The 17,221-nt window shown below is 30.9% G+C and overlaps 2 protein-coding genes across 7 annotated transcripts; one reads left to right on the forward strand and one right to left on the reverse strand.

The window, feature by feature from the left end:
- Positions 1-4,025: 4,025 nt before the first annotated feature.
- Positions 4,026-10,930, reverse strand: LOC114369570 (protoheme IX farnesyltransferase, mitochondrial-like). 6 transcript variants are annotated; one of them, XM_028326803.1, is made up of 7 exons: positions 10,776-10,914; positions 10,170-10,290; positions 9,940-10,088; positions 9,283-9,408; positions 8,714-8,817; positions 6,382-6,461; positions 4,026-4,389 (listed from the first exon to the last, which is right to left on the reverse strand). In XM_028326803.1, the coding sequence occupies exons 3-7, from the start codon at positions 9,984-9,986 to the stop codon at positions 4,381-4,383; spliced, it is 366 nt and encodes a 121-aa protein (XP_028182604.1). In that variant the 5' UTR covers positions 9,987-10,088; positions 10,170-10,290; positions 10,776-10,914; the 3' UTR covers positions 4,026-4,380. The 6 variants fall into 6 exon arrangements, 3 of the variants coding, with proteins under 3 accessions (XP_028182604.1, XP_028182603.1, XP_028182602.1); XM_028326802.1 differs by having other exon boundaries at positions 9,940-10,078; positions 10,776-10,913; XR_003657662.1 differs by adding an exon at positions 6,620-6,744 and having other exon boundaries at positions 9,283-10,290; positions 10,776-10,930.
- A 1,743-nt stretch (positions 10,931-12,673) lies between these two features.
- On the forward strand, positions 12,674-16,741 carry LOC114369952 (transketolase, chloroplastic-like). Its single transcript, XM_028327232.1, has 7 exons — positions 12,674-13,414; positions 13,903-13,993; positions 14,079-14,184; positions 14,299-14,581; positions 14,797-14,945; positions 15,035-15,188; positions 15,494-16,741. Exons 1-7 carry the CDS (start codon positions 12,929-12,931, stop codon positions 16,451-16,453), a joined length of 2,229 nt encoding a protein of 742 aa, XP_028183033.1. The 5' UTR covers positions 12,674-12,928; the 3' UTR covers positions 16,454-16,741.
- The last annotated feature ends 480 nt before the right edge of the window (positions 16,742-17,221 follow it).

Raw genomic sequence — 17,221 nt, forward strand, 5'->3', positions numbered from 1 at the left:
CATATTCTATCTTGATTATAAACTAATCGAGTTATATCAGTGGAAAAATGTAATTATTATATGTTGCAATTGCATGCAAGATTTTAAATTACAGTCACCACTGCGATTTCATCATGTTCTTTGTTATTGTAGGGAATTATTGACAAATATGCCTACTTTGGTTACAATTACAGTTGCAAACGTTTAATATTATGATCAAAATTAATCACGGTCGTGAACCGTCTTTAAAACCTTGGTTGCTCACTTGCTTGATCTTAGAAATAGAAAATATTGTGTTTTCGGTATATGAGATATTATAAGGAAAAAGATTAAGGAAAAAAATTTAGGGGAAGAATGTAACACCAAATATAGCTGCTATTGATAGATAAATTAGTGCATAATCTGAACTGTAATTAAGGTGCAGGTACATCAATAACACTGGAAAGTTAGGTTGGCCAATTTTAGTGATCTATCGTTTGATTTATTTTTTCTGTTAGAAATGACATGCATTTTTAATTGGAGACAAGTGTCAATAATATTCTAATTGGATTTAAAACTTGTGTTTGGTTTAACTTTTTTATTATTATTTATCTTCTCCTTAAAAGGAAAAGCTCTTCCATTACCTTTCCTAAAATTTCGACATTTTGTTCCTTTTATTGAATAAACAGCTACTTTTATTATATTTGACACGACTTTTTCTTTTCTAATGTTTCTTAAAATTTATTAATTAACATATCCATTAAAAGCTCTTTAATTAGCTTTTCTAGAATCTCTATATTTTATTCTTTCTATTGAATAAAAATTAAACAGCTACTTTTATTATATTTGACACGACTTTTTCTTTTCTACAGTTTCTTAAAATTTAGTATTAATTAATATATCCATTAAAAGATCATTAATTAGCAATCACTATATTGTATTCTTTCAATTGAATAAAAATTAAACAGCTACTTTTATTATATTTGACACAATTTTTTATTTTCTACAGTTTCTTAAAATTTAATTTAATAAGATTTTATAGAATTTCTATATTTTATTATTTTTATCGAATAAAAAATAAATTTGTTTCTACTAAACAGACCCTTATAGTTAAGAAATTTTACCATTAATAAATAAAAAACTGCAGATTTGATCTATTTATTATGAACTTTTAATTTAAAAGTCGGAAGAAAAAAATAATATACACAAAAAGTGATTGGAGTGAGTAACTTTTTTAAGATACTTTTAGAGTAATTTGATTTATTCTCAACTTTTTTTTTTATCTTATCCCTTCACTTAACATCTGTGAGTTCGTGGGAGCAATGCCTTAATAACTGTGATGAGAAAAGAATTGGTTAATTGAGTTTCTTTGAAAATATAAAGTAAAATATTTTTATGTGAATCTATATATATAAAATCTAATATCACATTCACACCCGAAAATTTATCTCATGCGAACATGCTTACAAAAGCATTGAATTGGAAACAAACATATCGAAGTGCAAATACGGTATATCATACTAAATATCAGTTATATTTCCTTAATTTTAAAAGTTTGTTATCTTCCGCTTTAGACTATTCATCATTTTCCAAAATTTCAGTTTCCATTTCAAGTCGAGTTTGATTCAATTCAGCTGTTTAGCGATGTTGAAGTGGAAACAGTCAGTAGATTTAGTGTACTGATGAGGTTGAACACAAGTTAGGATATTACTGTCTTGCATGTGAATTTGTTGGTCAATTACACTTGCTTCCATTCACTAAATTGTTTATGGGAATTGTATGTAGTTACTTGCGAAGTGCAATCTTCATGACTGTTCGATTTTCTTAATTTAATTCCTTAGATATTTGACTTGTCAAAATTCAAATGTTAGTCATGATGATATATGGTTTAGTTTGGTGGATGTTATGCTTTTGAAAGGCTCAATTTGGAGCAATAAGCTAGTGTTGGAAATAAGCAATTGCCTTTTAGTAAAATCTCTAACTCTTATGGAAGGTTTCAAACTCAATTGTATAATGAGATGAGATTCAGCCATGATCATTAGATTTCATAATTTTTTCAAATGCATTTTTTCAACATTAGACCACAAGTTATCCATGTTTGAAGTTAGAGGATAAAGCTTGTCCCTTGAGATGGACCAATTACGTACCAGAGCCTCCAATTGGCTCATTTTCAGTACTTTTGCTTTTTGCCTTCATTCATTCTCTCTCTCTACGATGTAGATATTAATTGTTGACCGACAATGCCACTGTGTGCAAGATTCTTTTTTAATTTGTTGCCTTTGCCTAGTGTTGGATAATGTGAATTCAAACCTCGAACTCGAAGGAAGAAAATTTTTCTGAGGTTGTAGGATGTCTACTAATTAATACAATATGACAGATACTTACTGAGAAGGCCGATGCAGAAAGATGAAAGGAGGTAACACGTGCAAACATATATATATAGTAAATACGTTTAAGTAAAGAATTATTTATAAATTAGGGACTCGACTATTTTCAATATGTATATATGAAGTAATTTTATGGAAAAAAATATATTTGATTGCATGTACGAAAATGACCAAACTTCATGATAGAATGTAAGATGGGTTGTATTTTCAAATGATAATTAACTCAGTTCATGTGGGTTGTAATCTATATTTGCAAGTACTGCTAAGTGTCTAATGGCCTGCAGAACAATGTGTTTTCGAAATAATTATGGTCTCTTAAAAAGTGAGAAAAGTTTTGTTTTAAACACAAATACATTTTTTTTGTGGCTAGTCGGGGCTTTAACACGAATACAATTCAGGCTTAGAATGAAAAGAAATAAGATTAATTTTACTTGAAAGTGAATTTAAAATAACGTGATTTATGCTTCAAATGCGAGCTTAAAGGCAAAATCAATTTTGGTGAACCAGATTCTGAAAGTCTCCCTTACATATATATTTTACAATTTTTGGCTCATCATTCATAACTAAAATACTAAATACTATTATTACAGCATAATCGTCTTTATCTAGTGAAATACTACATGCAATAACAGTCATAAAACATGCATTAGCCAATACTCCAATATATGCATTAGCATTTTTAATATATATATATATATATATATATATATATATATATATATAACCGATTAAAAAAATCAAATATCAAATTATACCAAATCGTCCAAAACAGTATAAAGACTAATTAACGGATTGACACGTTTTTAAGACACTCCTAAATCCTAATATTCCATTTGGATCCTGCGCAATTAATATTAATATTGCAGCAGCAAAACTAAAAATAAATTAAGTGTTTTTCTTCTTATCTCTGATTATCAGTTCGTTCAAATCAACCCCTATATGTAAACTTGTTTGGGCCCAATTCGAAATTAAGAGAAAAGAATCGTGTGATGGCTATTATTATTGGTTATCGTAACACTAAAACGAGTTTTTAATTAATAATACCAGAAACATAGCAGAAGGGACATGAGAGCCCCGGAACGCTTTGAACCAAAGTTGAAAACTCAAGTGAAGCCTCACAAATTTTGAAATTAATCCAACAATAAAGAAAGTATATATAACTGGTCAACTATAGTTTTTGAGACTTGAGATGCTATAATCTGAAAACTAGAGTTGAAATGTTAATCTGAAAATAAAGTATATATATGCAAAGCATGATATATTCATTTTTTTTAAGAATATATAAAGAAATACATACACTCGTGATCATAGGACTCCATCTTCATGTCCCTGTCAAACAAAAAAAAAAGGACTCCATGCCATATCTTTGTCTGTTATTTGCAATTTTTCTCTATCTTACAACTACTTCATTTTCTTTGGTCTTAATCTTCCAATTTTCCGGACAAAAGGTGCCCCCACTAATATCCAGAGTTCTTAGTTTGAATAAACTAAGCTGATTAGTTTCGTATTAGACTTAACTTTGTAACCAACCTTGGGAATTTCAAGGAAAAATCGCTTTTAGTTTGAAAGCAACCAAACATCAAAATTCTCTATGGAATAACGTTAATAGCATTCTCTATGAGGAACGTAACTCTGTGGTATTTCAACATAGATCCAAATTAACATGCATTTATCTGAATGTGATGCAAAAAAGAGTGATATATATCATATAATATTAATGCCAAAGGTGCTATATATAAAAATTAATTCACTCGCATAACATTTGAATAATGCCCAAATAAAAGTTGACACATAGAAGTTGCTGTCGTGACCCCAACACAAAGGGGACCAGCAATAATCCTTCCCTTATAACAGCCATATATATATATATACACTTTATGATTTAATCTTTTCTATGTTGGTCTGAACTCTGAAGGTGATCATTGTAATTGTGATGCATACCAGCTAGGTTGAGTGACTTGGGTCGATCGTTCACTAGTTTCAGAATATTTTTCAGATGGGACACATGCGGACTTGGGTCTAGGTGTCTCTCGTGTTAAAACAGCTGAAAGAAGAAAGTAAATTAAGGTTGTCTCTTGAACGAGAAATTTATATTATTTCTCACATACTTTAGAACAAAATAAAATTGTTTCATAAAATTGTTTTATTCTTTTTATGCTAATTTAAATGATAAAAATTCAAAACAAACAGTCATTCATTCTTTTACCGTACGTTGCATCTTTCCTAAAACACAAAACAATTAAGAAAATCAATAAATTCCTTTGCATTTTTTGTTTTAATGAGTGCATTAGCAATACATTATAATATTTTGGACAAAAAATCAACGAGTTCCTTTTTTTGTAGTACGTTTAATTCAAAAATAATTATAGTCATTTACAGTTCAATTAAAAACAAATTTATCTCTTTTTTCTCATCACACCAACACTAATTTTTTAAATTCTCTCTCCTCACTCCTTTCAAATTAGTATTTAATTTTTTTAAACTCTCACTCCTTTCTCATCTCTCAGCATTAAATATTTTTTATTAACAATTTATATTAAAGATAAACTAAGATAATTGTTTACAATTGATAATCTTTAGAAATTATTTTTATTAATAGCTTATCAAATAAAAATTGCTAAAAAGTAGTTTATTTTTGTATAAAATGTTAATTTACAAATTATTATTTAAATTAAATATGATTTTTTATTAACAATCTTCGTGATTGTTAATAAAAATCATATTTAATATAAACATTCTATACTAAACATAAATTAATTTGATTTTGTTAACAATTTTTTCTATTTTTTAACAACTTGCATTTGATAAATTATTAATAAAAAATATTTCCTCAGATTATCATATGCAGACAAATCTTAGTTTATGTTTATGTTTAATATAAACTGTTAATAAAAAAATATTTAATTGTGAGAGAAGAGAAAGGACAGAGAGTTTAAAAAATTAAATACTAGTAGTTTGAAATGAGGGAAGACAGAGAATTTAAAAAAATAATATTGGTGTGAAATGAGAGAAGAAAGAGGATTTTTTTAATTGAATAGTAAATTATTATAATATCCATAAATTAAACATACTAAAACAAAGAAACTCGTTGGGTTTTTTGTCCAAATATTATGATATAGGTTATTAATGCATTCATACAAAAAAAAAAAATAAAGGTGGAAGTATATATTAACAATTCCTTGCATATAAGAAAACTAGAGACCGTCTTGAAACATTTCTTTAAAAATGTTTCATTCTTTTATGCTTATTTGTATGATAGAAAACTCAAAATAATTAAAATGAACAATTTTTTAGTTGTAAGAAGAATTAATTGAAAGTGAACTCATGATAAACAAGGGACCTATTAAATGAAACTCACGTTATTTTCAAGATGCTTTGGAAGTATACTTAACATTTAAAGATGAAATCATTTCTTAAACTTATTTTATTTTTTATGCCTATTTATACAATCAACAATGCAAAATAATTAATTACAATCATTTCTTATATTTTTGGGTTTATTCTTTTACCATCCCTTATGATTTTATGATACAAATAAGCACAAAAGGAATGAAAACTAACTTTATTTTAAAAAAATAAATAGTTTTGATTGTTAAATTTTATGCTATAAGTATGTGGACACAAATCCAACGTGTAAAAAATAACTTGATTTAATAGGTTTTTCGTTCAAGAACATATTTGTTTATGAAGTGTGTCCTCTAAAAATTATTATACTCATTTTCAATTAGACAATTCACAGACCCTCAAATTTACAATTAAGGTGTAAATGTTTGTTTGATAAGAGGATCAATGATCAAACAGTCCAAATATGAAGAGGAAAGTGATAACATGCATGTGTCGTAATTGGGTTTAATTATGATGTGGCCAAATTAAAGAGTAGTAAATCCAATGGTTAACAACACTATAAGAGGGAAAAAGAAAAAGATCATATAATTTTGAAAAAATAAGTGATATCAGTGTGTATCATGCATGTTCATTTCATTTATTTCTTTAAAATTTTATTAATGAAAGAAATGGAGAAGAGGAAAATTTTGACCTGTATCTGTATAAGAGAAGGGCCAGGAAAGCAAAACAATTTTGCTCCAGCTGATGCTGCATTCTTTTGCTTTTGCACACCTAACCCAACAAATAATAGACTTCATTTGTCATAAGATCACAAAATAAAAGTGGTTGAGAGAAAAACAGAAAAGGATGCAAACATATAGAATAGAAGAGGAGAATATGACACAAAAGAAAGGGAACCAATAAAAAAAAAAGATTGAAAATAAGAATACTTTAATGAGACAAGAAATGTCCTCTGAGTCGCTGCAAATTGGAGTGAGTGAGAGAGACTGACGATTTGGGAATGCAAGAGGCGAATTCGCCAATCACTTTCATTATCCTCTCCATTCTTCCATTACTAATGCACTTCAGAAAACAAATACTGTAAAATAAAAATGAGGGAGGCAGGGAAGAAATGAAAAGAATATTTTCTCTTCACTCTCACACCAAACATTACTTTACAACATCATCTTACATGAACCAAATAACATTTCTCAGGACTTCAGGCAATGTTCCTTATATATAGTAGTACTTCGCATCGCCCTGGTCCCACACAAAATCATTTATTTTTTATTTTTTTTAAATACAACTCAACTCATTAATTGTCTTTAATTTATTTTTCTTTTATTTAATATTTTTCTTCTAATTTAAAATTATCTGTGCTATTTTTTATCACAAATTTTAATTATTTTTGTTTAAAATTAAATTTGTAATTGATTATTTCTTCTTAACAGTTTTAAATATTTAATAATTCATTAAATGTTTCTCTAAAAATAATCATTAAATGTTTATCATTAAATATAATTATTTAATGCATTAAATTAATACATTAAACATACCTATTTAATACATTAAATTAATTGATAAAATATAATTTCAAGCTAATACATGCCTTAGAACATCTCCCATAAGAATTTTTTTAAGTGGTTTTTTAAACTAATTTTTGTGATCCTCATAATATTTTTTGTGATCACACATTGTCATATCAGTATAGAAATTCATACATAATTTTATTTAAATGACAAGAAACTCTAGAAAATTTTAAGAAATTCACATTTTTATATATTTTTTATTTTCACTTAATTATGATTTAATTATGGTATTGTTATATGAAAGTTAAATATTATTTTTTATTGTTAAGAAATAATTTCTTGCAGTTTCTTGAAGAAAATACAAATCTCATTTTAAGAAACTCTTCATGTCACATAGATTTGTTCTAATGAAAAAAAATAGTAAAAAAATAATTTTTTCACTTAAGAAATCCTTCCAGAAATTTCCTGAGATACTCTTATTATTCTAATGAATAAGGATGATAATTTCACGTTTTTAAATTAATAAATTAAATATAATAAGTTAATAACTCCTTCCCCTCATTCTTGTAATAACCAAATTTGAAGTTTTGTTAGGTATTTTTAATAAAAAAATAATTTAACTATGGTAATTGTCTTTAGTTTATTTTTCTTTTATTTAATATTTTTCCTCTAATTTAAAATTATGTGTGCTATTTTTTTATCTCAAATTTTAATTATTTATGTTTTAAAATTAAATTTGTAATTGATTATTTTATCTTAATAGTTTTAAATATTTAATAATTCATTAAATGTTTCTCTAAAAATAATCATTAAATGTTTATCATTAAATATAATTATTTAATGCATTAAATTAATACATTAAACATACCTATTTAATACATTAAATTAATAGATAAAATATAATTTCAAGTTAATACATGCCTTAGAACATCTCCCATAAGAATTTTTTAAGTGGGTTTCTTAAATTAATTTTTATGAGTCTCATAGTATCAAGATTTTCTAAGGTGAAAAATTCATATTAAATGAAAAACTTTCTACCTTTTCAATCGTCGATTTAACTCAAATCCCCTCATTATAGTTTAAGGTTCTGTATACAAGCTGCTACACTAATGTCTTTCAGCACAAAACATACAGACAAGGTCTTCAACTGTTTGGACAATACAGTGGCACGGGCAACAGATGCTATTAATAGAACCAAATACTGAATTTATTGTCAGCTTTGTCTCTGTCCAATCCCATTGCCACATGCAAAAAGGCTATATTTTTTACTTGACTAAAACTATAATTTTTTATTTTATTAATTATAAAATATTAAAAAATTCATACAACTCCACAAAACGGCACAGGCCAGAATCTTATTTAAGAAAGATTTCTTGATGAGGATTTTACTTCAAATGAAATTTCTAACGAATCATATCAAAGCAAGCTATCAATACTAGCACCAGATAATTAAGATAAAAAATCTAAAGAAAAACAATAATGAAGTATTTCTAGAAGAAGGAAACATCTACTCACAGTCATAAGCCAAGAACCCCAAAGGGATTAGATACATAGAGTTCCCTAAAGCCACCAATGATATTCTATGCCCAGATGCATCAGCAAGAGAGTACATCTTAAACCTAAATTTGCAACCAAAACACACAAGTGTCAATAAGCAAAGGATATTGTGTAGTTTGGAGCATAAGTAATTGAATGAAAAGTTTATTAAGAGTGTAGTCATCCACCATGTGCAGCAATCAGCACATCAAATCAACATGTTTAATGAGCACAATTTGTATGCTAAATGTTTATATAAATTTGGTCAAATCCAGATCTCTATACATTTTTAAAAAATTCTGGGTCCTTGCAGTTTAGATCGTAATTGAGTCCCCATAATTTCATTAAAAAATGTTATATTGCTATCCTGAATCAGACATTGCATCAGAGTCATTAAGTTCTTTGTTTATATGAACAAGGACTTTGGCAGATATTGACTAGACAAACAATATGAATATCCACCACTTAAAACAAATATTATATTACAGAGCACCAAAATAGTTGTATGAAAAAAAATTGTCACTATAAACAAAGATATAAGAACATACCCTCCAGCAGCAAAATCATCACGACACAAATAGGCTAAGGCCATAAAGTGTGGTATTTTCCAAAAATACAAAGCAACTGGAAGAATCATTGCATTTAGTGAAATATCATTAGAAGCTGCAGCCCATCTGAAAATCAACATAAAAAGAAGGTGAAGAAGGGCAAAAAATACACGTGCACATGCCTATACACACATGGTGAATGAAGTGAGACAACATGAGTAAAGAAGAAAGGAAAAAGAGAGATTGAATTGAAACTCATTTTCACTTCAAAAGAATTGAAACTCATTTTCAGGTAGTTAGGGATTGAATTACATGATCTTTCAACATTTCACTCATTAATCCCATTGGACTAACAAAGAGGGGGGTTAAGCTTTAGAATAACTCTGCCAAATATTTAAAACTAATAATACCTTGACCAATAGAAAGTCAATAAATGACTTGGATAAAATTCGTCTCTGGCAATGGAAATTTAACGCACACAAAATACCAGCATGAAAAATATTGAGTCAAGCCATATCAATCTTGTGTGGAACAACATAACTTCATAGGGATTTTACATTGCACATGGTAAAAAAAAGTTAAACAACAGTCACATATATTCCTAAAGCATTCTGAAATTTGCAATACATATGAAAGCCAAAAACAATTGTACATAACTTTATCCCAAAAGTGGTGGAATAGCACCGACAACAGCTCCCACCCATGTATTTACGAGATGAATCTGCTTCAAGGGTGTATATACAAATGCATACAGAATTAGGTTGGAAGCAGCAAGCCCAGCAGCTAACATATTAGTCTGGAATAACCTTGTCATAAAGCAGCAATGTTAGTCCCTCCACACAAAGCACATCAAATTACACTAGAAAAGCATACAAACAACAAAGTACGCAAATCAGCTAATCCAACAGAGGATGCCGAGCCAACAGCATGAGGTATTGTGATGCGTCCTGAGGGTAGTGGCCTTCGACTTGTTCTCTTCATTTTAGCATCATTATTGATCTCAAACACCTAAAAAGAGACAACCATTGAATAGATCTTACGTTGACCAAAAATCTAAGAGACAGCATTAAGGGGGAATAAAAAGCACATACTTCAGAACAAATCTATTTAAAAGGTCTTTAAGCCATAATAAAAATAATATATTTGACATTAATAACAGTTACATAGCTAGAAGGGAAAAAACAAGGTTGAGTTTATCACTGTCTATCTTGGTATAGATACTCCCACTCCTCTTTCTTTATATTGTCGAATTGAAAGACTGATTTGATCAAGAATGGGTGAGAGAGGAAGAAGTCATTAAAAAATGAACAAGAAAATATATGAAAAGCAATTGAAATTGTGAAAACATTAATTATTTGGCAAGAAATAATTTCTAGCAATGAAAATTCTGCCTAGCTGCAATGAAAACAGCGCCATAGGAGTATTTAAACAAGGGAACTATCTCATTAGGTGCCTAACTATACTGTAAAAGAACGGGAATGTTAAGAAAGAACCTGAGAAGAGCTTTAGACGCTGAAGCAGAAGAGATATCAAGTGCAGTTACGATGAGATGGGGATTCGAAGAATTGAGCCTCAACATCATTGATTGCACCAAATCGGACCAAGACACTCACGTTGTACAGTACAGCACACGCTTCCTTTCTAACTTGATTAATTGGGCTCACAAGCCACAACAACACACCGTTTTGGGCCTTATCATCATAATGGATGTATATTTACGAGAAAAAAGGAAAACTATTCTTTATCTTTATAGGTATAATATTTTTCATAATTTTAACAAGTTAATATTATAAAATAAATTTATATTATATTATAGATAAATAAATTTTACTTATTTGATTTATAAAAAAATTAACTTTAAATGTACCATGACTAAATTTTAAAAGCAAAACAGTTTTGTCAACACAAGAATTCTGTTATATTGAGTTTACTGCTCATTTTAATTACTTAAAAAAATTACATCAGAGGTTCCTTACGAATAATAGCATATTTAATTTATTTGAAATGATTCTGAAATGCGATTCAGTAATAATGAAAATTTCAGTTGATGTATCTCTCTATTTACATAAACTGTTATTCAACTAGTATTTTAATCCGTTTAATGGTGATCATGGGCAGCAAGTGTCGGGCACTCTATAAAATACCCAGTCTTAATAAGTTTTTGGAAATCATTCCTCAATGTGGATTTACAATGGCTTCAGAGCATAAGCTATTTTCAATGACTTTTGCGTGTCTCCTCAATTTGACGTGAAAAATATTAAAACGTGTGTCTAACACACTATTATTCAGCTAGCCTTTCTTTACACTTAATTGTCTTCTTTGAACTTATGAAACAGAGACATATAGCCCAATAACTTGTACATTTAAATGGACAATATAACAACTATTTATATTTATATTTATATACCATATAAAACTTAGCAGCAAACTCAATTTTACATTCAAGCTCCCTCGCAATTTTAGTTCCAGTCTCGCATATTCTTTTGTTTGACTGATTTGTACTTAATCATTTTTTTATATTGGTAATGATCTTATTTGATAGAAAATAAGCCCTCATCTGGTGTTAAGAAATAATAGTTACATCTTCTTCTTTTTATGTTGTAGTAACTGATAATGACACATTATAATGGTTTTTTTTCAAGTTATTTTTGAAAAATATATTTGCCACTCATAGCAGGTAAGATTTGTGGTTCTGCTCCGATGTCAGCAAGCTTTAACCCCCTTATCTAAATAAAGAGGATAAACAAAGTATTGACATGTTTCTTCTTTTGTAACTGTTAGATAAAAACACCAAATTTATGATTAATATGTAAAATTAAATCAATTTAACGGCTAAATTGATCAATTCAATACTAGTTTAAAAGAACTTTGACGGTTAAATTAATTAAATTCATATTTTACAAAAAATTATTAAATAATTTTCAGTATAAAAGTTTGATATTTAATATAATCCATTATGTCTCTTAAAATATTAAGTTAATTTTCAAAATGTTTAAGGAATCGACATAATATATCATGTAATTCTAGAAAATTAACTTGAGCATAGATATTCTGAAAAAAGAAAGATATAAGCTTCTTTTTTTTACTGTATATACGTAAGCTTCTTATACATTCATGTAATTCGAGTATTTATGTCATGTAATTTCAGGAATCTTCTTCACTTGTATAGTTTTGCAAAACAAAAACATTTTTGCACGATGTTTCTTAAGTTTAGAGAATATGTTAGATACGTAAGTAGAAAAAGATTAAAAAATATATGAAATATAAAGAATTTACATAAACGTCAAGGAGCAGTGTATGCTTTACATAATAAAACACTAAACGGAGAGAATAAGATGCGAATATACTACTATAATAAATTTAGAATAGATGGAATAAAGTATATTATCATGTTATATTTTTATCTTTGAAATTATGAGAAAAAAGATGAGGCAGAGAAGTAAGAAGAAGATAGCCAGAAGTATAGGCTAAGATTGTCCACAACATGTGGACAGCAGGAACAACGAGTGTATAGATCAACAACTAGCTTTCCCTTTTCGTCTATCACTCCAAACACTCTTCTTCTTCACTCTACAACCACTAAACTAAGTGGTTGGTTTTGGTTTAGTTTCATTTTTTTGAAGCTCTTAAACTTAAGGCTTAAGCCATGGCATCCTCATCCTCTCTGCATCTATCTCAGGCCCTTCTGGCACGTGCTGTGTACCTTCATGGCTCTTCTTCTTCTGACCGTGTCTCACTCTCCTTCCCATCATTCTCTGGCCTCAAGTCACATTCTACATGCAAAGCAGCAGCAGCCACGTCCTCGCGTAGAAGGGGTGCTTGTCCATCCACCAACGTTGTTCGAGCCGCTGCGGTTGAGACACTCGACCAAACCACCGAGGTTTCTCTGGTGGAGAAATCCGTCAACACCATTCGGTTTTTGGCCATTGATGCAGTTGAGAAGGCCAACTCTGGTCACCCTGGTCTCCCCATGGGGTGTGCTCCAATGGGTCACATTCTCTACGATGAGATAATGAGGTACAATCCTAAGAACCCCGCTTGGTTCAACCGTGACCGTTTCGTTCTCTCTGCTGGACATGGCTGCATGCTCCAATATGCTCTCCTTCACCTTGCTGGCTATGACACTGTTCAGGTCAGTTTTTACTTCTTTTTTTCATTTTTCTACTTTCACTATTGGGAGTGACTCGGAACTGTGATCCTCATGTCGTTAGAATTTAATTTAAGTGCATTGTTACACTGTCATCAAATCGCATTTTTTTCATGTATGTTAAGTTTTATAATAATTACCTTAAAACTCATACCTATATGATTTTTTATCAGTTTGGTAATGTAAAAATCTTTATTCTGACATGACAGTGGAACAAAATTTAACTCGTGTTGTTATCTGATCTCTAAATTTATTTAAGTTGATTGGTGAAACAGTTTTGAATCCTTGTAAATTTGTGTGGCCTTTGTTTTTTTTTTTTTAATCTCTTTTGGTAAGAATGAGATGGTATATGTATCTTAATAGCCCCCACCAAAGGTTGACATGGATGACCTTTGATGGAAATATAATTGTGAAGCTTTTAAAGTTGTGGGATCTTCATTACCTGAATTTGTTGTTTCGGGGTTACATGATAGGAACAAGACCTTAAGGAATTCCGACAATGGGGAAGCAGAACTCCTGGACATCCTGAGAACTTTGAGACCCTTGGAGTTGAAGTGACCACAGGTTAGATGTTTCATTGGTTTATGTTACTGTTATCATGGTGAGCCTTTTTGCTGTGTTCTGTTGCTTATCCTCACGTTTTGTTTAGGTCCTCTTGGTCAGGGCATTGCCAATGCTGTTGGATTAGCACTAGCTGAGAAGCACTTGGCTGCACGATTTAACAAGCCTGACAATGAGATTGTTGACCATTACACGTAGGATAATTGCATCTTGTTTTGTTCTCATTCTCTCTACATTGTGATCTACGTCTTGCAATTCCTGGTGTTTTACCCATGAGAATTGTTTTTTTCTTTGTTTTACTCTTGTAGATATGTTATATTGGGTGATGGTTGTCAAATGGAGGGAATTTCAAATGAAGCATGCTCACTTGCCGGTCACTGGGGTCTAGGAAAGCTCATTGCTTTATATGATGACAATCACATTTCCATTGATGGTGACACTGAGATTGCATTCACTGAGAATGTTGATCAGCGTTTTGAAGCACTTGGATGGCATGTAATTTGGGTGAAGAATGGAAATACTGGATATGATGAAATTCGTGCAGCCATTAAAGAAGCAAAGGCTGTCAAAGACAAACCCACTTTGATCAAGGTTAGTTACATGAACTGAAGATTGAAGCAAATGGATTGATCAAAAACATCATTTATGTCACTAGTTACCTTGAGTATACTAGTGAAAGTAGCATAATGTGATTTCTGTGAGCGAAAGTAAACCATTTTCATATGCTTTGTTTTTTTTTTTTTTGGGGGGGGGGGGGGGGGGTGTATTTTATCAGCTTTTGCTCATCTGTGATTACTATTTCACAGGTAACCACTACCATTGGATTTGGTTCTCCAAACAAGGCTAATTCCTACAGTGTTCATGGGAGTGCATTAGGTGCTAAAGAAGTGGATGCTACAAGGAAGAATCTTGGATGGCCATACGAGCCTTTCCATGTGCCAGAAGATGTCAAGAAGTATGATGGGGAGTTAGAGATATCTTTGTTTCCTCTTAGTCTGCTGAGATTTTCATGATCTAGAATGAAACTTTCTTTATTTTCCTTAGGCATTGGAGTCGCCATACACCTGAGGGTGCTAAACTTGAAGCTGAGTGGAATGCCAAGTTTGTGGAATATGAGAAGCAATACAGTGAGGAAGCTGCAGAGCTGAAGGCTATTATTACTGGCGAATTACCAGCTGGTTGGGAGAAAGCACTTCCGGTGAGTAAACTAACAAACTTCTAGGTTTCTCCTAATATTTATTTTGAGCTATATCTCCTTAGTAGTTGAATGATGCGTAATCCAATTTTACTGAATGGTGGTGATTCGTTTCCATGGTTTGTTATAATCATTAACTTTCCTAATTACAGTTAAAATTCATATTAAGTACATTGCATCTTCACTCATCATCCATCTTTTTGCTTCATGCATGTATAGCCTTCAAACTTTTAAGATAAATAAAACTTGACTTCCATCATTTGTTTCTGGATTATTGACTACCCTTCTAATTAAATTTCAACTTTCAGACATACACACCAGAAAGCCCTGCTGATGCTACAAGAAATCTGTCTCAGCAAAATCTAAATGCCCTTGTTAAGGTTCTTCCTGGTCTACTTGGTGGTAGTGCAGATCTTGCCTCTTCCAACATGACCTTATTGAAATCGTATGGGGATTTCCAAAAGAATACTCCCGAAGAGCGCAATGTTAGGTTTGGTGTTAGAGAACATGGAATGGGAGCAATCTGTAACGGTATTGCTCTTCATAGCCCCGGATTCATTCCATACTGTGCAACTTTCTTTGTCTTCACTGACTATATGAGAGCTGCCATAAGGATTTCTGCACTGTGTGAAGCTGGAGTTATTTATGTGATGACTCATGATTCGATTGGACTTGGAGAGGATGGACCAACTCATCAGCCAATAGAGCATTTGGCAAGCTTCAGGGCAATGCCAAACACTTTGATGCTTCGTCCAGCTGATGGTAATGAAACTGCTGGATCATACAAAGTTGCTGTGGTTAACAGGAAGAGACCCTCAATTCTTGCACTTTCTAGGCAAAAGTTGACCCAACTTCCAGGAACTTCTATTGAGGGAGTTGAAAAGGGTGGCTACACCATTTCAGACAACTCATCAGGTAACAAGCCTGATGTTATTTTGATTGGAACTGGTTCTGAGTTGGAAATTGCTGCTGCTGCTGCTGAGGATCTAAGGAAGGAAGGAAAAGCTGTTAGAGTTGTTTCTTTTGTTAGCTGGGAACTTTTTGATGAGCAGTCAGATGAATACAAGGAGAGTGTTCTACCTGCTTCAGTAACAGCTAGAGTTAGCATTGAGGCAGGATCAACATTTGGTTGGCACAAGATTGTTGGAAGCAAAGGAAAGGCCATAGGCATTGATCGATTTGGAGCAAGTGCTCCAGCTGGAAAAATATACAAGGAGTTTGGTATCACCAAGGAAGCTGTTATTGCTGCTGCCAAAGAACTTTCGTAGATATATTTGTTGAGTTTCTTTTATCTCATCTAGAACTTGTGGTTTTCACTTGTGGCTTTGGGTTACTGTTACATGACTTGTTTTTTGAGATATCACTTTAGCCACAATAAGGAAGATTAGATTGTTCTTGCATATGATTGTCAGAGGAACCACTTACATTGAAGGATGAGTTGAATTAATGAAGTTGTATGAATTTGTAACAACTATTTGGCTTGCTCTGTGGTGTAGTTGAATTAGTGATGCTCACTCTAGCACTCAATTCTGGACAGATATGGCTTCTAGGAAGAATTATATCCTTCTCTATTTTTTTTTCTTAAAAATAAAAAATAAAGAATCTAGTTTAAAACCATTACTCAATCTTGTCTCTCAAAAGCTAGGGCTATATGATTGTTTCACTGATAATAATTTTACTTTTAGTGTAGAAAAGAATTTCAAAAGAATCCAATTTATGTATGGTACTGTCTGTTCCAGGACTTTCTTCCTGAAATTTTGCCTAATGTGGTAGGAACTTGAGTATAGATATCATGGCTTTAGTTCTCATGATATCTAAAAACAAAAAAAGTCCCGTATGGCTTCCTTAGGAACTTCGTTGATGATCCTCCCTCTAGGTTTTGAGAGAGAGAATTGAAACGAAGAATAAGGTGTTACCATATTGGTAAGAATGAAATAATTACACAACCTAGTAATTCAATTATGTACTGAATATATCACATATACAAAATGAAGCCTATGCTATTTTGTTTGTTTAAAAACAATGTATCAAAAATT

The sequence above is a fragment of the Glycine soja genome, chromosome 10, assembly GCF_004193775.1.
Source record: "Glycine soja cultivar W05 chromosome 10, ASM419377v2, whole genome shotgun sequence".
In the NCBI taxonomy this organism is placed as follows: Eukaryota; Viridiplantae; Streptophyta; class Magnoliopsida; order Fabales; family Fabaceae; genus Glycine; species Glycine soja.